This window comes from Phyllobates terribilis, unplaced genomic scaffold (assembly GCF_046119375.1).
Source record: "Phyllobates terribilis strain yellow unplaced genomic scaffold, ASM4611937v1 Scaffold_183__1_contigs__length_3771566, whole genome shotgun sequence".
NCBI lineage: Eukaryota > Metazoa > Chordata > Amphibia > Anura > Dendrobatidae > Phyllobates > Phyllobates terribilis.
In genome coordinates, this window is record NW_027362943.1 from 1,334,767 (window position 1) to 1,356,499 (window position 21,733).

Genomic DNA, 21,733 nt, shown 5'->3' on the forward strand with positions numbered 1-21,733 from the left:
ATGTTCCTTTGTCCTTGGTGCACAGCATAATCAATACATTTACAACCCATGTCACTGTAGCTAATCTCCCTGGATGCGGACAGACGAGAAAAATTGATGAAATGTTGCAATGCAGGATAGTCCAGATGTTGAATAAGTAGCCCCACCAAAATTTCAAAGAAAGTCAAGCTGTCAGCGTGAACCCTCCATCAACATTTGAATTAAATTAAATGCTATGGCAGGAGAATAAAGCGGACCCCACTGCTGACACAGAGGCATAAAAAAGCTACACTGCAGTTTGCCAAAATGTACATGAGTAAGCTGAAACCCTTCTGGGGAAGTGTCTTGTGAACAGAGGAGACCAATATAGAGCTTTTTGGTAAAGCACATTCTACTGTTTAAACAGAAGGAAGCCAACAAAGAAAAGATCACAGTAACTACAGTGGAATATGGTGGAGGTTCAAAGATGTTTTGGAGTTGTTTTGCTGCCTCTGGCATTGGGTGTGCACTGTGTGCAAGGCATCATGAAATCTGAAGATTACCAAAAGATGTTGTGTGGCAATGTAGTGCCTAGTGTCAGAAAGCTGGGTTTGCGTTCTAGGTCATGGGTTGCCAGCATGGCAATGACCCCAAACATACATCAAAAAGCACAGAGAAATGGATGGAAACAAAGTGCTGGAGAGTTGTGAAGTGACCGCCAATGAGCTTGGATCTAAATCCCATTGAACACCCGTAAAGAGATCTTAATATTGCTGTTTGGAGAAAAATATTAAAATTTGAGAATCTTCAGTAGTTGATACCTTTGGCTAACTGAAAAGATGGTAACAAACTGAAAAATTTTAAGACTACTCAGGTCTCTTCTTCAGACAGTATAACACAACATCTGAAGTGTCACATATTTATACACAACAGGGCACAGGAATAATGCAATAGATAAGACAAGTAGCGTGATGTAGAACTATTAGTATGGGAGAGGGAGAAGCAGTTGTGGCCATGAATATTGGAACAGTTCATTGATAAGGAGTGTGAAAGTTTTATTGTCCTGTGATTGAGGTCTGGTCCATGATTGTGATGCCGCCAAATGGACTGAGGAGCACATTCCTTAGTTGATGTAGAAAGACATAAATCCATGCGAAACATTAACTCCTGCTCTGTGAGTGTGTCAAAGATTGTCATAAGTTTGTAATTCCACATTTTTCTGTCTCTCTGAGATTTGAAGTTACCTTTTAATACAAGTAATTTCATGTCCATGATGCTGTGATCAGGGATAAAAAATGTCTGGCCACAGGTAGATCTAATCTTTTTTCTTTTATTGTGTGGCGATGAGAATTCATCCTTGTTCTAAGTTTTTGCCCTATCTCCCCAGACTGATGTGACCCACCCTTTTCTCTGGTGCGTTTCTTCTCTGTCCGGATTGTGCTCCGCATTGGTTCGTGCCTGGCTGCACTACGTATGGTTTCCATTGGATTTTAGTAACTTCATAATTGTAATACTGATGGCCTAAAATGTTCCCTTCCTTCCTTTTTCTTCCTATAACTTGATGTTTTATTGGACGTTATACTTATATTCTATGATATACTGATGCTGATATTGTCCTGGTTATTATTTTTATTTTTATTGTATTTTTGTAATTGAAAATTATTTAACCTTTCAATAAAAATTGAATTTTGAAAAAGGCTTCTCCCGTGTGACTTCTCTGATGTTTCTAGTCTGTACAGAGACCAGTCGTGGCATTCTCCTTTGTGTGGGTTCTCCGGTGGCAATCAAGATGCACTTTCTGTTTAAAAAATTTCCCACATTTTGAACATGAAAAAGGCTTCTCCCCTGTGTGACTTCTCTGATGTGTATTAAGAGTTGATTTCCGTGTAAAATATTTCCCATATTCTGAAAATGAAAAAGGCTTCTCCTCTGTATGAGTTCTCTGGTGTAAAACAAGACCGTATTTCTGTTTAAAATGTTTACCACATTCTGAACATGAAAATGGCTTCTCCCCTGTGTGACTTCTCTGATGTTTATTAAGAGCTGCTTTCCGTGTAAAATATTTCCCACATTCTGAACAGGAAAAAGGCTTCTCCTCTGTATGAGTTATCTGGTGTATAACAAGACCGTATTTCTGTTTAAAATGTTTACCACATTCTGAACATGAAAAAGGCTTCTCCCCTGTGTGACTTCTCTGATGTTTATTAAGAGTTGCTTTCCGTGTAAAATGTTTACCACATTCTGAACATGAAAAAGGCTTCTCCCCTATGTGAGTTCTGTGGTGTTTAACAAGACTTGATTTCTGGTTAAAACATTTCTCACATTCTGAACATGAAAAAGGCTTCTTCCCAGTGTGAATTCTCTGGTGAATAACTAAATCTGATTTTTGGTAAAAACATTTCTCACATTCTGAACATGAAAACGGCTTCTCCCCTGTGTGAGTTTTCTGGTGCTTAACAACACTGGATTTTTTAGTAAAACATTTCCCACATTCTGAACATGAAAAAGGCTTCTCCACTGTGTGAGTTCCCTGGTGTTTAACAAGATCTGATTTCTTGTTAAAATATTTCCCACACTTGGAACAAGAAAATCTATTCTTGGCTGTGTGAATTTTTTGACGTTTAGTAAAAGATTTTTCGAGAGGAAAACTATTTCCATATTTTAAAAATGTCTTCTTTGCTTTAGGAGCAGTTTGTTTTTTAATGCTTAATTTGTGACTATGATTTTCCTTAGTAGTTGGTAATGAATCAGAAGACAGGACCTGTTTCATAGGATCAGGTGATAAATCTTTGCTGTGAAGGGATGATGGTATATCTGGAGTAATGACATTCACTTCAATTGTATCCTGTGGGATCTCAAGATCGTCTGATTTAAAAATTGAAGATGTCAGCTGTCCCTCTGATCTCCAGGTACAGTCATCTGCTAAGATAAAAATCTATTATTTTTCAATAAAATATCCTTGGATTTTATATTTTTTTACATTTCTACTTAAACTGTCTATAATAATGGCAAGTTATGTAAATATATTGAATTAATTATTCACCAAGACACTGACATTTCACAATCTAATAGAAAACCTCATAGGATGAACCAGTAGAGCGTGGTTTTCAACTGTTTGTTCATTCTGCCTCCCAAATATGGAATAAAAAGCCACCAAGTTATGTACGCAAAATAATAACAATAGAAACTTCTACTCATCTCACAAACAACAAGCCCCACTCAGGTCCATAGTCTGTAAATGAAAAAAATCATAGTTACCGGTAACAGGATTTTACAGAGCCCATGATAGCACCACCTGAGAGACGGTATCCGCCCACCAAGGACAGGAAACCTGCTGAATAAAAAAGGCGGTACCTCTCCTCCGCATCAGTTTTGTTTTAGAGCACGAGAGGACCTCCAGACAGTATGTTAGTACACAACTACCACCAATAAAACATTTCTCACTATACACCCATATATAGAAAACACCAGAAGTGATCAAAAAGGGGGGGGGAGGGGCATATAAGGGTGCTGTCATGGGCTCTGTAAAATCCCGTTACCGGTAGGTAACTATGATTTTTTCCCCCTTCTCCTTTGACAGCACCACCTGAGAGATTTATATAGAACAGACACCTTAAGGATGGATCACCGCTTGCAACACCTTTCTCCCAAAGGATAGATCAGCAGATGAAGAAAGATCAAGCCAGTAATGGTTATAGAAGGTAGAAGGAGATTACCATGTTGCTGCCTTACATATGTTATCAATGGACACTTCCGCCTTCTCAGCCCAGGAGGCTGCACCAGCTCTGTGGAATGGCCCTTCAGGTTCTCTGAAACCGGCACATTACTAGGGGAATATGCTAAGCTAACGGCTGATCCATCTAGCTATAGTTCCCCTTGTAACTTTAAGTCCCTTACTAGCTCCCTGGAAGGAGACAAATAAGGCATCACTTCTCCTCCAAGGCCTTGTTACCTCCAAATACTGAAGCAAAACCAGTCTAACATCTAGAGTATGAAGCCTCTGTTCCCCTAAATCTGTTGGGTTAGGATACAATGAGGGGAGAATGATCTCCTGTGTTCTGTGGAATTTGGAGGCCACCTTCGAAAAATAGGCTGGGTCTGGTCTTAACGTAACTCCATCTACAGTGACCTGTGTAAAAGGATGATTTACTGACAGAGCTTGTAAGTCAATAACTCTACGGGCTGATGTTATAGCTATTGTAACAGGTCTGGGAGGTGGAACCTCTGAGCAACTATACAAGGGGGCGGTCCTTGTAAGGAAGCGGGTGGCTCCCAGGGAAGACGGGCAGGTAGTCACGGCAAGTGATAGGGACAGTCGCTGGGTAGAGGGGCAGGTAGTCACGGCAAGTGACAGGGACAGTCTCTGGGTAGAAGGACAGCAGGCAGGTGGCTGGTGAGCACTCCCAGGTGAGCGGGTAAGAGTCTCTGGACAGGCAGGTGGTCACGGCAAGTGACGGCAGAGCCTCCAGGTAGGCTAGCAGGCAGGTAGCAGGTGAGCGCTCCCAGGTGAGCGGGCAAGAGTCTCTGGACAGGCAGGTGGTCACGGCAAGTGACGGCAGAGCCTCCAGGTAAGCTAGCAGGCAGGTAGCAGGTGAGCGCTCCCAGGTGAGCGGGCAGGAGTCTCTGGACAGGCAGGTGGTCACGGCAAGTGACGGCAGAGCCTCCAGGTAGGCTAGCAGGCAGGTAGCAGGTGAGCGCTCCCAGGTGAGCGGGCAGGAGACTCTGGACAGGCAGGTGGTCACAGCAAGTGACGGCAGAGCCTCCAGGTAGGCTAGCAGGCTGGTAGCAGGTGAGCGCTCCCAGGTGAGCGGGCAGGCTGGTCCATAGACAGACTGACAGGTGTCGGAAGGCAGACCGTCGGACCGCAGGCTTGCAAGCAGGTAAGCGGATATCAGGCAGGTATCAAGCAGGAATCTGGCAGGTGACTGGCAGGTAACAGGCAGGAATCTGGCAGGTGACTGGCAGGTAACAGGCAGGAATCTGGCAGGTGACTGGCAGGTAACAAGCAGGAATCTGGCAGGTGACTGGCAGGTAACTGGTAGCGGGACCTGAGGACTGAAGCAGAGTGAAGGCTTTGCAACAGCAATGCTCGGGCACCTCCATTTTGGAGGAGGTGCCTTATATATGGGAGGTCCTCCGGCAATTGGCCGGGGACTCCTTAGGACGGCGCGCGCGGTCCCTTTAAGAGAGGGGGAGCGCGCGCGCGCACTAAGCACACTGCCGGGGAAGGAGCACGTGCCGGAAGCAGTGGGGAGAGAAGCGCTGGAGGACGCCGCGCCAGGAGCGGGGTGGTGAGAGGGACGGCGTCTCTGCCTAGTACGGGGCAGAGACGCCGATGCTACAGTACCCCCCCCCTTTTAGGCTCCCCCTTTTTTAGGCCAGAGAGAAATTTATCAAGGATGAGAGGGGCATGGATGTTCTCCCGGGGCTCCCACGTTCTCTCCTCAGGACCAAACCCCTTCCAATCTACCAGAAAAAAGGTTTTTCCTCTTACCCTTTTGGTGGCCAGAATGTTCTCTACCTCAAACTCGTTCTCAGCGGAAACCGGAGCAGGGGGCGTACCTGTAGACTTGGAAAAAGAGTTAAGTACCACGGGTTTGAGGAGAGATACATGGAAGGAGTTAGGGATCCGAATGTTGGCCGGGAGTTTCAATTTGTAGGCCACCGGATTGATTTGTTTGATAACTTCCAGTGGGCCGATGAACCGAGGCCCTAACTTGTAGGAGGGAATCTTGAGCCGGACATACTTGGACGAGAGCCAGACTTTATCTCCAGGACGGAATTGTGGAGGATCCAGGCGTTTTTTGTCAGCGTGTTTTTTCATCCGCTCGGACGACTGAAGGAGTGCGGATCGGGTACTCTCCCAAATGGAGGAGAATTCGCTAACGAGAGATTCCGCAGCCGGATTGTCCACCGAGGTGGAGACGGGAAATGGGATCCGAGGATGCTGACCGAAGACTACAAAAAACGGGGATTTGGAGGAAGATTCGCTCTCGTGATTATTGTAAGAGAACTCGGCCCATGGTAGGAGATCCACCCAGTCCGAATGGTGGGCATTAACGAAGTGCCGGAGGTAACTGGTCAGGTTCTGATTGATCCGCTCCACTTGACCATTGGACTGTGGATGGTAAGCGGAGGAGAAGTCCAGAGTGACGTCACGCAACTTACATGTGGCTCTCCAGAAGCGTGAGGTGAACTGAACCCCACGATCCGACACGATGTGGAGGGGCAGGCCATGGAGACGGAAGATGTGGCGGATAAAGTCTTTAGCCAGTTCGGGTGCAGACGGGAGGCCCGGCAGGGGAATGAAGTGCGCCATCTTGGAAAAGCGATCAGCGACCACCCAAATGACCGTACAACCGGCAGAGACAGGGAGATCCGTTATAACGTCCATAGCTATATGCTGCCACGGGGCAGCAGGTACTGGAAGAGGAAGGAGGCGACCGGCTGGCAGATGTCTCGGAACTTTGTTGCGGGCGCAGGACACACAGGCTGAAACAAAGTCTATTACATCCTTGTGCAGGGTAGGCCACCAGTAATGCCGGGTAATAAGCTGGAGGGTCTTTTTCTGACCGGCGTGGCCAGCTAGCTTAGACGAGTGACCCCAGTGTAGGACCTTCTTCCGATCAGGTACTGTTACGAACGTCTTACCGGGAGGGAGACGATTTAGATTCACGGGGGCCACTTGCATTACTCTGGCGGGATCAATGATGTGCTTAGGTTCCTCCTCTAGATCAGATACCAGGAAGGATCGGGACAAGGCGTCAGCTTTGATGTTTTTGTCTGCCGGGCGAAAATGAAGAACAAAATCAAAGCGGGCAAAAAACAAGGACTACCGGGCTTGGCGCGGGTTAAGTCTCTGGGCGCTCTGAAGGTAAGCCAAGTTCTTGTGGTCCGTGTAAATTATTACCGGGTGAAGAGCCCCCTCGAGCAGGTAACGCCACTCCTCCAGTGCCAGCTTAATGGCTAACAATTCTCGGTCTCCAATAGAATAATTGCGCTCAGAAGAGGAGAAGAGTTTGGAGAAGAAGCCGCAGGTTACCATTCTTCCGGAAGGCGACTTTTGGGTAAGTACCGCTCCGGCTCCAGAGGAGGAGGCATCAACTTCCAGGAAGAGTTGTTTGTTGACGTCCGGACGATGCAGCACCGGGGCGGTAGAGAAAGCCTGTTTTAAGGAAAGAAAGGCTTCCTCTGCTTCGGGCGGCCATTCTCTGGGATTAGTGCCCTTACGGGTGAGCGCAGAGATTGGGGCAGTCCGAGAAGAGAAGTGCGGTATGAAGAGGCGGTAGTAGTTGGCGAAGCCCAGGAACCGCTGAATAGCCTTCAACCCCTCAGGTCGAGGCCACTTCTCGATGGCAGACAGTTTCTCAGGATCCATTCGTAGGCAGGTCTGAGAGATTATGTAGCCCAGAAACGGAAGCGAGGTCTGCTCAAAGAGGCACTTCTCATATTTAGCATAGAGATGGTTCTGCCTGAGCCCGAGCAGAACCTGACGAACATCCCTCCGGTGTGTGGGGAGATCCGGAGAGAAGACCAAGATGTCGTCCAGGTATACCACTACGCAGGAGTAGAGAAGGTCCCGGAAGATGTCATTGACCAATTTTTGAAAGACGGCGGGAGCGTTACAAAGACCGAAGGGCATTACCAGGTATTCATAGTGGCCGTCCCGGGTGTTGAATGCCGTCTTCCATTCATCCCCCTGACGGATACGGACCAGGTTATACGCCCCACGGAGGTCCAGCTTGGTGAAGATTCTAGCCCCCATCAGACGGTCAAATAATTCCGGAATGAGCGGAAGGGGGTATTTATTCTTCACCGTGATCTGGTTAAGGCCTCTATAGTCTATACAGGGACGGAGTGAGCCGTCCTTCTTTTTGACAAAGAAGATGCCTGCTCCCGCCGGGGAAGTAGATTTCCACATGAATCCCCGGGCCAGATTCTCCTCAATATATTCTGACATGGATCGAGTCTCAGCAGCGGACAAAGGGTAAATGCGCCCACGGGCATCAGGTCGATTGGGCAGTCGTATGTTCTATGAGGGGGTAATGTCTCTGCCTCCTTTTTATTAAAGACATCCGCATACGACCAATAAGGAGCTGGAAGACCAGGTAGATTGGCTGGAGTAAGAGAAGGACGGACAGGATGGACGGGAACTAAACAAGTCTTATGGCAGTCCTGTCCCCAGCGAAGGACTTCTCCGGTCTGCCAATCAAGCACGGGTGCATGTTTCTGAAGCCAAGGTAGGCCTAGTAAGAGGGCGTGAGAGAGTCCTGGCAGAACATGAAAGGAGATGCTCTCAGAATGCAGCATTCCCACCTGTAGAGTTAGAGCTTCGGTGATGAGTTGGATGGGATGTGGTAAGAGACCCCCATCCACGGCGGCGACAGATAAAGGTACGGCCAGAGGTTTGGTGGGAATGCGGTATTTTTCTACCAGGGATTGAGAGATGAGGTTTCCAGCAGCTCCAGAGTCAAGTTGAGCCAGTTCAAAATAGCGGTTCTCTCCGCAGATGATAGAGACTGACAGCATCAGGGATGGAGAGGGTTTATTTTTGTCTAGGGCGACCTCTCTGAGCGATCCTAGACACAGGCGTTTCCCGACCTCTCTGGACAGGAACGGATCCAGTGCTCCTTACTGCCACAGTAGAAGCAGCTCCCCTCGGCACGGCGTAAGTCTTGACGGGTTTTGACCATCTTGGTCTGGTCGACCTGCATAGGCTCAGGTGAGTGTGCCTGGGGAGTAACGGAGGGAGTGATGGGTTTCTGGAAGATAGGGGCTAGACGTGGAAACCTCCTCTCACGGGTGACCTCTTTGGCGCGCTCCTGGAACCGGATGTCAATCCGGGTGGCAAGTGTTATTAAGCCGTCGAGAGTGGTAGGAATGTCCCGCCCGGCGAGTTCATCTTTAATACGGCCGGACAGACCCTCCCAGAAGACAGACACCAGGGCGTCGTTATCCCAGGCCAGCTCCGAAGCAAGGGTACGGAACTGTATGGCATATTGGCCCACGGTGAGATTTCCTTGATGGAGGCGTAGCAGAGACTATGCGGATGAGGTCTTCCGTCCGGGTTTGTCGAAGACTTTCCGGAAAGCCGTGAGAAAGGCTGGCAGGTCGGACACCAGGGGGTCTCCTCTCTCCCATAGAGGATTTAGCCAAGCCAGAGCCTCCCCCGTGAGGTGGGACATGATAAAAGCTACTTTGGACCGGTCGGAGATAAACTGGTGGGCAGCGGCGCTGCCGGGTTGCGAGTCATGACACTAGCGGTGGTTGCTGGTGGAGCAGTCAGAGTGTCCAGGCGAGAGTTGACATTCCGCAGGTGACTCAGGATGGACTCCTGTTGGGACCTCTGACGGGAGAGTTCATGACATAGGTCCGAGAGCGAGGGAGCTTGGGTGCCACCGGGTTCCATGGCCCGAGCAAACTGTAACGGGTATGGGAGGTGGAACCTCTGAGCAACTATACAAGGAGGCGGTCCTTGTAAGGAAGCGGGTGGCTCCCAGGGAAGACGGGCAGGTAGTCACGGCAAGTGACAGGGACAGTCGCTGGGTAGAGGGGCAGGTAGTCACGGCAAGTGACAGGGACAGTCGCTGGGTAGAGGGGCAGGTAGTCACAGCAAGTGACAGGGACAGTCTCTGGGTAGAAGGACAGCAGGCAGGTGGCTGGTAAGCGCTCCCAGGTGAGCGGGTAAGAGTCTCTGGATGGGCAGGTGGTCACGGCAAGTGACGGCAAAGCCTCCAGGTAGGCTAGCAGGCAGGTAGCAGGTGAGCGCTCCCAGGTGAGCGGGCAAGAGTCTCTGGACAGGCAGGTGGTCACGGCAAGTGACGGCAGAGCCTCCAGGTAAGCTAGCAGGCAGGTAGCAGGTGAGCGCTCCCAGGTGAGCGGGCAGGAGTCTCTGGACAGGCAGGTGGTCACGGCAAGTGACGGCAGAGCCTCCAGGTAGGCTAGCAGGCAGGTAGCAGGTGAGCGCTCCCAGGTGAGCGGGCAGGAGACGCTGGACAGGCAGGTGGTCACAGCAAGTGAAGGCAGAGCCTCCAGGTAGGCTAGCAGGCTGGTAGCAGGTGAGCGCTCCCAGGTGAGCGGGCAGGAGACTCTGGACAGGCAGGTGGTCACAGCAAGTGACGGCAGATCCTCCAGGTAGGCTAGCAGGCTGGTAGCAGGTGAGCGCTCCCAGGTGAGCGGGCAGGCTGGTCCATAGACAGACTGACAGGTGTCGGAAGGCAGACCGTCGGACCGCAGGCTTGCAAGCAGGTAAGCGGATATCAGGCAGGTATCAAGCAGGAATCTGGCATGTGACTGGCAGGTAACAGGCAGGAATCTGGCAGGTAACAAGCAGGAATCTGGCAGGTGACTGGCAGGTAACAAGCAGGAATCTGGCAGGTGACTGGCAGGTAACTGGTAGCGGGACCTGAGGACTGAAGCAGAGTGAAGGCTTTGCAACAGCAATGCTCGGGCACCTCCATTTTGGAGGAAGTGCCTTATATATGGGAGGTCCTCCGGCAATTGGCCGGGGACTCCTTAGGACGGCGCGCGCGGTCCCTTTAAGAGAGGGGGAGCGCGCGCCCTAAGCACACTGCCGGGGAAGGAGCGCGTGCCGGAAGCAGCGGGGAGAGAAGCGCTGGAGGACGCCGCGCCAGGAGCGGGGAGGTGAGAGGGACGGCGTCTCTGCCTAGTACGGGGAAGAGACGTCGATGCTACAGCTATCAGTATCACTGTGTTCAGAGTGAGAGTTCTTTCTGTCACGCTTTCTAAGGGCTCAAAAAGGAGACTTAGTCAGGGCTTCCAGGACCAGGTTTAGACCCCAGGGAGGCATTCTCGGGGTAACAATAGGTCTGGATCTATCGCACGCCTTTTTAAACCTGATAACCCATCTATCTGCTGCCAAATTATAGTTATATAAAGCTCCTAGCGCTGATACTTGCACCTAAAGGGTACTGATAGCAAACCCCATATCTAAGACCCTTTGAAGAAATTCCAGAATAGCTTTAATAAGAATTTTAACCTTAGCCGACCGCGCCGAAATACATAGGAATTTTGCCCATGTCCTACCATAGATCTTAGTCGTCACAGGCTTCCTGCTTTTGAACAGAGTAGTGAATAGACCTTGGGAAAACCCTTCCTGGATTAGTAATGACCTTTCAAACTCCAGGCTATTAAATGCCCAACCTCTGAGCATGGAAGACTGGGCCTTGCTTGAGGAGATCTGGAGCATCTGGAAGGACCCATGGATCTGACTGGGGCATCCTCTTTATCCAGGTGAACCAGGGTCTCTTGGGCCAGAATGGGGCGATTAGTATGACCCTTGCTTGTACCTCTCGAATCTTCCTCAAAATCGTTGGCATTAACATTCACCCTGCTTCAGTACATTCTGACTCAGAAAATCTGATCTTCAGTTTTCTTTGCCTCTAATATGCAGAACCGAGAGCATAAATTGATGTTGTTCTGCAAAATGTAGAATCTGCTCTTTCACCAACAGGAGAGGTCGGGATCTCGTGCCCCCCTGATGATTGACATAGTCGACTGTTGTCTGACATAATTCGGATGTGTTGTCCCTGTAGTCAGGAACTGAACTTCATCACTTCATTCTTTACCGCCAACAGCTCCTTCATGTTTTGAGGAGAAGGCTTTCTCGCTGTCCGACCAGACTCCTTGTATTACACGATCTCCCAGATGTGCTCCCAGCCATCTGAGCTTGAGTCCGCTGTAATTATGTCCCTGACCTGATACGACCAAGGAACTCGCTGTGACAGGTTCTCCCGATCCAGCCACCATGCGAATGAGCTGATGGCTGTATTGGAAAGTGTCATCTTCCTGTCCAAGTGTCCCCTGAGTTGTTTCTCCGCTGCTAGGATATCAAGCTGCAGATATCGGGAGTGTATCTGAGCCCACTGGACTGCTGGGATACATGATGTCATTGTACCTAAAAGAGTCATTGCTTTCCTTAGGGTCATGGATGGATTCCTGACTACTCCTGAGGCTAGGGACGTAATTCTGTTTTTCTTGCCTTCTGGTAACAGACAAGTCTATCCCTCTGAGTCGAAGATAAGCCCTAAAAAAGACGGAACCTTCCGAGGCTCCAGGCTTGACTTCTCTAGATTCAGTAACAATCAAGGACAATCAAAAACACTGAACTTCAGGAGGGCAAAGTTTGATCAGCTAAGAGATGCCCTTCACTTTATAGACTGGGATAGTATCTTTAGTAATAGGAGCACGGATAGAAAATGGGAAATTTTCAAAACAGTCCTACATAGTCACTGTAGAAGGTACATACCTTATGGGAATAAAAGGGCTAGGAATAGGAGGAAGCCAATGTGGCTAAATAAGGAAGTCAAGAGGGCAATGAAAAACAAAAAAAGGGCTTTCGGTAAACTTAAACAAGAAGGCAGCGAGGAAGCGCTAATATCTTATAGGGAAAAAAACAAAATCTGTAAGAAACAAATAAGAATAGCAAAAGAGGAGACAGAGAGACTAATTGCCAAGGAAAGTAAAACGAATCCCAAACTGTTCTTTAACTATATAAACAGTAAAAGGATTAAAACTGATGGAGTTGGCCCATTGAAAAATAACCTGGGTAAAATCATAGAGGGCGATGAGGGTAAAGCAAACCTACTCAATAGCTTCTTCTCCACTGTTTTCACAAAAGAAAACAATTTATCGGAGGAAATGCAGAGTGATAAAGTAAACCCTCCGCTAAATATCACCCACCTAACCCAGGAGGAAGTTCAGAAACGACTAAATAATATCAAAATAGACAAGTCACCAGGCCCAGATGACATACACCCCCGGGTACTAAAAGAATTAAGTAATGTGATAGACAAGCCGCTGTATCTTATATTCAAGCACTCTTTATGGACAGGGACTGTCCCTCTAGACTGGCGCCAAGCAAATGTGGTACCAATATTCAAAAAGGGGTCTAAAAGTGACCCTGGGAACTATAGACCAGTTAGCTTAACGTCTGTTGTGGGTAAATTGTTTGAAGGATTTCTTAGAGAAGCTATTGTAGAATATCTTAATGATAATAACTGTCTAACTCCATATCAACATGGATTCATGAGGGATCGCTCCTGCCAAACAAACCTGATCGCCTTCTACGAGGAGGTGAGCTCACAGCTGGACCGGGGAGAGTCAGTGGATGTTGTATACCTTGACTTCTCCAAAGCGTTTGATACCGTGCCACACAAAAGGTTGGTATATAAGATGAGAATGCTTGGTCTGGGGGATAATGTGTGCAAGTGGGTAAATAGCTGGCTGAGTGATTGAAAGCAGAGGGTGGTTATCAATGGAGTAAGCTCAGGGTGTGTCAGGGTTACTAGCGGGGTGCCTCAAGGGTCTGTCTTGGGCCCTATATTATTTAATATATTTATTAATGATCTAGTGGAAGGGTTGCATAGTAAAATAGCAATATTTGCAGATGATACTAAACTTTGTAAAGTAGTTAATACAGATGAGGATAGGGCACAGCTACAGGAGGATTTAGATAAATTGGGGAGTTGGGCCAAAAAATGGCAAATGGGGTTCAATGCCGATAAATGTAAGGTCATGCACATGGGAAAGAAAAACAGCAGTCACCCATACATATTAAATGGGAAACCGTTGGGGAAATCTGACATGGAGAAGGACCTGGGCGTCTTGGTTAATAGCAAATTAAATTGGAGTGCCCAGTGTCAGGCAGCAGCTGCGAAGGCAAATAGAGTCATGGCATGCATCAGAAGAGGAATAGGGGCATATGATGAGAACATTGTTCTTCCTCTGTATAAAGCGCTGGTAAGGCCGCACTTAGAATATTGTGCACAGTTCTGGGCTCCGGTGCTCAGGAAAGACATATTGGAGCTAGAGAGGGTACAAAGGAGGGCGACTAAGGTAATAAAGGGAATGGAGGGACTAGAATACCCAGAGAGGTTGTCAAAATTAGGCCTATTTACGTTGGAAAAGAGAAGGCTTAGGGGAGACCTCCTAAACATGTATAAATACATCAGGGGGCAGTACAGAGATCTCTCCCATGACCTGTTTATACCAAGGATGGTGACAAAGACGAGGGGGCACACTATGCATCTGGAGGAAAGGAGGTTCCTGCACCAGCATAGAAGGGGATTTTTTACAGTCAGAGCCGTGAGACTCTGGAACTCTCTGGGAGAGCAAGTGGTGATGTCCAACTCACTTAATGAGTTCAAGAGAGGCCTGGACTCCTTTCTTGAGAACAATAAAATTACATCTTATGCTTAGTGATGGTTAATTAATCCAGGGATTTAATCTGACTGCCAGATTGGAGTTGGGAAGTGAATTTTTCCTCAATGATGTAAATTGGCCTATACCGCATGGTTTTTTTTTGCCTTCCCCTGGATCAATGCTGCGGAATAGCTGCAGTGCACAAGAAATAGGCTGAACTGGATGGACGCTTGTCTTTTTTTGGCCTTATAAACTATGTAACTATGTAAGGATTGATCAGGCTGGCTCAGGCTCTTATCAAGAGAGCATTGAAAACTCGCATTGACCTGCCTACTACCAGGAAGTCGTTCAGGTAAGGGACAACTAGAGTATCTTGTTCTCTCAAATGCGCCATGACTTCCAGAATGATCTTCGTAAAGATTCTTGGAGCCATGGAGAGGCCGAAGGGCAGAGCTGTGAACTGAAATTGCCTCACACGATTGAAGATATACACAGCTACTCTCAGATACTGCTGGTATCCTGTATGGATTGGGACGTGGTAATAGGCGTCCTTCAGGTCAAGGACACTCATATAACAACCCGGGAACAACATCTTTATGGCTGATATTATAGATTCCATCTTGAAGGGTCTGTAGATTAGAAAGTTGTTTAGGCCATTCAAGTTGATTATGGTTCTAAAGGAGACAACCAGCTTCTTTATCAGAAACAGGGGCGAATAGAATCCTTTCCCCTGCTCGCTTATTAGTCTCTCTCAGAACCTTCTTTTCCACTAAGTTTAATACCTCTTGCTCCAGGGCTCTTTGCTCTCTGGGCCTCCTGGGAGACGAAATCCTGAAGGTCTGCAGGGGAATGGATCTGAATTCCAGTCTCAGTCCTGTCTTTATAATTCCTGATATCCAGGCACTGGATGGAATTTTTTTCCAGGTAGTCAGGAAGTGGGACAGTCTTCCTCCTACCTGGGGAGGCCCGTCACTTAGGGGATTTTCTGTTCTCAGAGGAAGGACCTCCGAACATGAAGCCTCCATTCCTTGTCCTTCCATCTGCACTGGTCTCTGGAAAATGTACCTATACTATACTTCCTTTTACAAAAGGAAGTCTTGTACTGAGGCATCAACACACTGGAAAACCAGTGTTTCTTATCTGCGGCTTTATCCAGTATGTCATCCAGAGCTTTGCCAAAAAGAAACTCCCCTTCACACGGGATTGAACACAGTTTCATCTTAGACTGTACACCACCTGACCAGCTCTTGAGCCACACAGCTCTGCGAGCTGTGTTGGATAAATTCGCTGATCTGGCGGCCAGCCTTACTGAATCTGCCGACGCGTCCGCGAGGAAGGTAGCCGCTCCCTGCATTAGCGGAAGACTGGCCAGGATATTTTCCCTTGGAATGTCCCCTTTAATCTGGACTTCTAGCTGCTGCAACCAGACCATCATTGACCTGGCTGTGCAAGTGGTTGCTACTGTCGGTTTCAATGCTCCCGCTGGTCACTCCCAGGTTCGGTTTAATAAGGTTTCCGCATTTTTAATCAAGAGGATCCTTGAAAGCTCCTAAATCCTCAGACAGCAGGGTGGATTTTTTTTTAGAGAATTTTGATACGGTCAATTTTTGGGGTTTTATCTCACCTGGTTGATTCTTCTTCCTCAAACGGGTATCTTCTCTTTGAAGGTGATGGTAACTGCCCTCTCCCTGTAGATGAACGATCCTTTCATTGACGGAGAATGTGCACCTCTTCTTCTGATCCAGACCCCCAAACATGATGTCCTGAACAGTCCTAGGGGTCATGGTATCGGCTATGCCCATAGTTGTTCTTATGGCTTTAATCAGCTTATCCGTGTTTTGCACTGGAAAACACGGCCTACCTCCTGTATCGCTATCTGAGGAAGATGATGATGATGATAAGGATGACGAGTAGTTAGGAGAGCAAATAAGACTTTCCCTTGCCCTGGAATACTACAGATTCTTCGAGTCTGATGTAGGACGTTTCAGCTTCCTACTCTTTTTACGTGTAGCCAACATCTTTAGGGAGTCCCTAACCTCCGTCTGGATTAAAGATTTTAAATCCATAACAAAATTAGGTGTTTCCTCGGATATGGTTTCTTGGATACAACTCGGGCTAAGCTTTTTAGTATAAGTGCTGGGAAAATTAACCCCGCACAGCGCACACTCCTTGTTATTCCTCTTGGCACTACACTTTTTGGACAACACAACTGATTGTTCCAACCCCATTTATAAGGCAAGAAATCCCACTTATTAAACCTGACAGGGCACACCTGTGATGTGAAAACCATTTCCAGTGACTACCTCTTGAAGCTCATCAAGAGAATGCCAAGAGTGTGCAAAGCAGTAATCAAAGCAAAAGGTGGCTACTTTGAAGAACCTAGAATATAAGACATATTTTCAGTTGTTTCACACTTTTTTTGTTAAGTATATAATTCCACATGTGTTAATTCATAGTTTTGAAGCCTTCAGTGTGAATGTACAATTTTCATAGTCATGATAATACAGAAAAATCTTTAAATGAAAAGGTGTGTCCAAACTTTTGGTCTGTACTGTATGTATTTGACATTACTATAGTGAGAAGAACCCACTTAATTTACGGTGTGTGTCTCCTGGAGCACAATCTGAGCACTATGTGTTGGGCAATAAAATGGCATAATTGCAATTTTCACTCTCCAACATCCACTGTGTTCTAATATCCGGAAAGTGCCGCTAGAATCAAAATAGTCACTACCCCTTTAGATTAATTCCTTGAGGGTTAAAAATTACACAATGGAGCAATGGAGTCACTTTATGTGGATTTCACCGTGCTCCCAGGGCAGCACGATAGCTCAGTGGTTAGCACTGCAGCCTTGCAGCGCTGGGGTCCTGGGCTCAAATCCCACCAAGGACAACATCTGCAAGGAGTTTGTATGTTCTCCCCGTGTTTCTCTGGTTTTCTCCCACACTTCAAAAACATACTACTGATAGGGAATTTAGATTGTGAGCCTCAATGGGGGCAGCGATGATAATGTATGTAAAGCGCTGAGGAATATGTTGGTGCTATATATATAAAGAAAATGAAGATTATTACTGCAATGGTTTTCTGTTATTATGTCATATTAGGGGCTTCTGTAAATGGTGTGTCCCATCTCCTCTGGGATCTGCTCCTGCGACGTCTGCTTCTTTCACCATGTGTGGCCTTATTCATCCTGCAGGCGGCGCTGGTGAAGGAGGAGATGTCAGAACCAGAAGGTCTGGGCGGCGCAGGCTCTGTCCAGGCACTAAGATTAGGGTGCCTGGGACCAGTAGTACTATCCAGTCTGGCAGTATGGGTGTGTGTGCTGTCCAGCTGGAGTAATCTGCTCCCTGCTTCAGCCAACTGGAAAGCACCGCACCCTACTAAAGCTGGAAGCATATTGCCGGAAGCTGCCAGATACAGCCTTGTCCTCCTCTGGGTCAGTCCTCTGTGCTCAGCTCCCGGCTTGTGTATTTGTTTCCTGTTGTGATCCCGGCCCGTTTACTGACTACTCTTGTGTCTTCTGATTTTGTATTTTCTCTGCCTTCCTGGTTCTGACCCGGCTACCTGACTATTCTTCTTCCCATCTCACACCATAGAACAGCAGATAGCACCATGGCCCAAGCCTAGGGGGTCTCTGTGTAAGTCCAGATTCATGTAGAGGGGTTAAAGGGTGATGAGCAAAGCTGTGAGTAAAGACAATAACACATCATCAGTAAAAAATGAGTAACTAATGGTGAAACCTCTCTGGGGTAATTATAGTATGCGGGTTGGTGGCTCTTGGCCATCTAAAATTATTGTAATGTCTAATAAATATTTTCTATCACATGAGATTCAAGAAAAAAATATACTTTTATTAAAGAGAACTATTTATAATAGTGCAGAGCTGAAAATGTCTTAATTTTAGATCTCGGGCATCTGGGAGAGTCAATGGAGACCTTTTTTTTAAAGGCTACAAGGGAGTTACAGACTAACGTAAGTGAGGCCGGCCGATCCCACCACAATCACACTATCATACAGAATGGACATGGAAAAAATAACTTCTTTTTTTATTCTATGTTACATCCTCAACAACAATGTATGTATGAGAGGAGAACTACAAACTAAATAGGAGTCACACTCATATATGGTGGACCATTGGAGCTACTATGAGTCCTGAGCAGGAGAGTAGAGAAAGTATTAGCGCCCCCATTTCAGGAGAGATTGTGCAGTAATCTGAATTCCTTAGGATGAAAACATAATGGAATTTATGACGTGGAGTGAATCCATGAAACCAGGGCTGGAGCCAACACATCTCCTGCAGGCGGGAATAAATGTATATTACATCCATCAGCCACGCACAGCTTAGAGATATATCATGGCACAGGTGTAATGTTTTTTTATGTAGTTTATCACAATCCTGTTTGAAGTTAGTTGGTTTGAAAAGAAATTGAAAAGTCAGGATAAAGGGAAACTCTGCTGTTATTGTACAGAAATTCACACTTGGCCTCACTGCACATTTAATGTTGTCGATCAGAAAAGTGAAGTTTGGCCAGAAAGACTGGACCTGGTCTTGTAGGGACCATATGAGGACATTCAGCAGCACAGAAGGGAGAGAAGGTAGATCCATCCAATAAGATATCAGGGATCTAGGAAGCCAACAGCATCATTACCCTCCACTTTCTCTTACAGGCCCATCATAATATTATTCTTCAAGTGATTTTCTAATTTGTCAGCACATTCTTCATACGCTGTCATTTGGATTTGTAGTTAATAATAATAATAATCTTTTTATTTATTTATTTTTTGTAGTTTACAGTACTGCGCAGGTCAAGGTCAGCATCTACTAATCCCAGGGGGTAGGTGGATTGTCAAGGTTGTAAGTTCTATAGAAAAGGGCTTTCAATGTCCAAAATGATTTGAATAGTTTTGGGTGGAGGAGAATGTTGTGGTCTAGAGGCAAAATGGTGATCACACGATTGTGATACGGCCGGACTACACCACTGATAAAGCAGCCACAGCCGGTGACTGAGAAGAATCTGTGACTTCTCTGCATTTAGTGGTTACTACTCACCTGGGTAGTCATATGTGGGAATCTCCTCTTTACACCACTCATCACCCCTCACATATGTCTCTGTAGTATTAATATGGGTCAGATCTTCACCCTGAAACAAATATTATAAAAGTCACAGACAGATGGAGAAGTCACATCTATGATCAGCTCTAATCCTGCCATCTCGACTGTTCTCATTACAATAGTCTATTATATAACCGGGGATGTGTGTCTCTGTCTGAAGCCTCGATAGACTGCGCATGCGCGACGCGCAGTCTGGCTCCAGACAGAATCACCCATTCAGCCGTTACAGGTAAGAGGAGTGTATGGCTCCGGAGATCGCTGTATGGGTAGGCACTGAACGTATACCGCAATCTCCGGCACCATACTTACTTGATCGGGAGGAGCGTTGCAGCGGCGCCTCTCTTCGTCGGAGATGGGGCAGGAGTGAGGCGTCGGATCGGCGCTTGCGCATAGCGCTATCTGGCGTCGTTTTACTGAAGACACATTTACAGTGTGTGTTCAGCAAAAATGGCGTCGGACAGCGCAGTGCTCCGGCGACACACTCCTCCCCCGGCCTCCGGCAGAACTGGGCGCAGAAGCGCTGGAGTACAGGGAAGAAAGGCGAGTATAACTGTTTATTTTTTTGTATGTGTGTACAGTGTGAAAGGAATGAGGGGGCCACACATACCAGGATTGAGGGGGCCACACATATCAGGATTGGGGGGTGAGGGGACCATGCATACCAGGATTGTGGGATAAGGGGATCATGCATACCATGATAAGGGGTACCACACATACCAGGATTGCGGGGTGAGGGGACCATGCATACCAGGATTGGGGGGTGAGGGGTACCATGCATACCAGGATTGGGGGTGAGGGGTGCCATGCATACCAGGATATGGGGGTGAGGGGTGCCATGCATACCAGGATTGGGGGTGAGGGGTGCCATGCATACCAGGATTTGGGGGTGAGGAGTGCCATGCATACCAGGATTTGGGGGTGAGGGGTGCCATGCATACCAGGATTTGGGGGTGAGGGGTGCCATGCATACCAGGATAGGATGGTGGGGACAGAATGGGGGCAGCACAAATACCAGGAGGGGGGCAGCACATACCAGCATGGGAGACCATACAGCAATAAAAATGCTCGCCACCTGGGCGTAGAATGGGTTCAATAGCTAGTATAAAACATATAATACTGGTGGATAAAACAAGACTGAGCACAAGACCTTCACAGCTGTCTACACATTATAGATCTCATGACACCTTCTCTCCATCTACCTGATGATTTTGAGGAACATTGGGATCTTCTTGTTTACAGTCCTGTGGAAGAAGAGGATGGGGACATCTCTCTGGTGTTGTCCTCTTACTGGATAGATCTGGAGGAAACACATACAGGGACTGAATTCATTCTTTACATACAGATAATTATAGGCTGTGTGTATTCAGTCCTGTCTATTACCTGGTGATGTAAGGGGCTGGGGAACCTCCATCATGACGTCCTTGTACAGATCTTTGTGTCCTTCTAAATACTCCCACTCCTCCATGGAGAAATAGACGGCGACATCCTGACACCTTATAGGAACCTGACACATACAATGATACCGTCATCCCCGATCCCTTCATAGCGTTACTGTAGAATATCCCAGCATTTCCAGCAGTGTCACCTCTCCAGTCAGCAGCTCAATCATCTTGTAGGCGAGTTCTAGGATCTTCTGGTCATTGATGTCCTCATGTATCAGGGGGTGAGGTGGAGGGCTCAGTAGTCTTCCCCATCCCTCAGACACAGGGTCCTGACAGTGCTCACTAGAGGTCTTCTTCACTACTGAGTAATTCTGGTTATGGAGAGACACATTAATAAATCTCCCTCCAGACATTTCCAGAGTCCTCACCTCTCCAGTTCTGTCCATCTGTTATTCCCATAGATAAGAATGAAGTAATGTGACGTCATCAGAATCTCTCACCTCTCCAGTAAGCCGGAAGAGGATCTCTAGGGTGAGGTGTAATATCCTCTCCGCCATCTTGTCTCTGTCCATATCCATCCTTGATGGGTAAATCAGGAAAATTCTCTTATATAAAAGATCTTCACTGAGGGGATCCGATATTGTAGGGACCTGAATGAGAAGATGATGAGCCTATATAACATCATAAAAATCCTGTGTAAGAATACAATTACTGGAGATAATAAGGGGAAATGTGGTGGGCCACTGAGGAGGTCCCAGATGTTGCAGAAGGGCCAGCTGGGGTATGTAGTCTCAAAGGCAGCAGATAATGATGTCACAGTAGTTGAAGTGGACCCCTAAACACGTCCCTAGTGTCCACAACAATTGTCGGAAGGTGGCACTTGTGGATGGTATAGGACCCCCAGGGGGCACTCCTGTAGTTGTGGTGTCTGGGTGCAAGTTTGGAGTGTCCGTGATGTTTGTGCAAACTCAAGCAGCCAGACACGGAGGTGAACTTGTAAACATAACAATTTTACTGAAGGAGGTAACGGGGTACAGTCTCTCTTGAAGGCAAAGTTTACAGTATTTTGTGCATATGAAAGTAATGGTTCTCTCCCCATGAGACAAGCGAGGTTATG

General features: G+C 47.3%; 1 protein-coding gene across 2 annotated transcripts; it reads right to left on the minus strand.

Moving 5' to 3' along the window:
• Window positions 1–813: 813 nt before the first annotated feature.
• Window positions 814–21,430, minus strand: LOC141212744 (uncharacterized). Of its 2 annotated transcripts, none has more exons than XM_073665055.1 (6): window positions 21,117–21,430; window positions 20,820–20,987; window positions 20,615–20,738; window positions 20,434–20,531; window positions 19,172–19,262; window positions 814–2,877 (listed from the first exon to the last, which is right to left on the minus strand). In XM_073665055.1, the coding sequence occupies exons 1-6, from the start codon at window positions 21,192–21,194 to the stop codon at window positions 1,685–1,687; spliced, it is 1,752 nt and encodes a 583-aa protein (XP_073521156.1). In that variant the 5' UTR covers window positions 21,195–21,430; the 3' UTR covers window positions 814–1,684. The 2 variants fall into 2 exon arrangements, with proteins under 2 accessions (XP_073521156.1, XP_073521154.1); XM_073665053.1 differs by having other exon boundaries at window positions 814–2,880.
• Window positions 21,431–21,733: the final 303 nt, after the last annotated feature.

Bases quoted from the DNA above. Each gene is read 5' to 3' on its own strand.
- LOC141212744 (XM_073665053.1), bottom strand. From the start codon at position 21,194: ATGGATATGGACAGAGACAAGATGGCGGAGAGGATATTACACCTCACC. The intron at 20,988-21,116 runs GTGAGAGATTCT...CTCCATAACCAG, and splicing joins TCTTCCGGCTTACTGGAGAG to AATTACTCAGTAGTGAAGAA. The intron at 2,881-19,171 runs GTGAGTAGTAAC...TTTTTATCTTAG, and splicing joins TCCCACATATGACTACCCAG to CAGATGACTGTACCTGGAGA.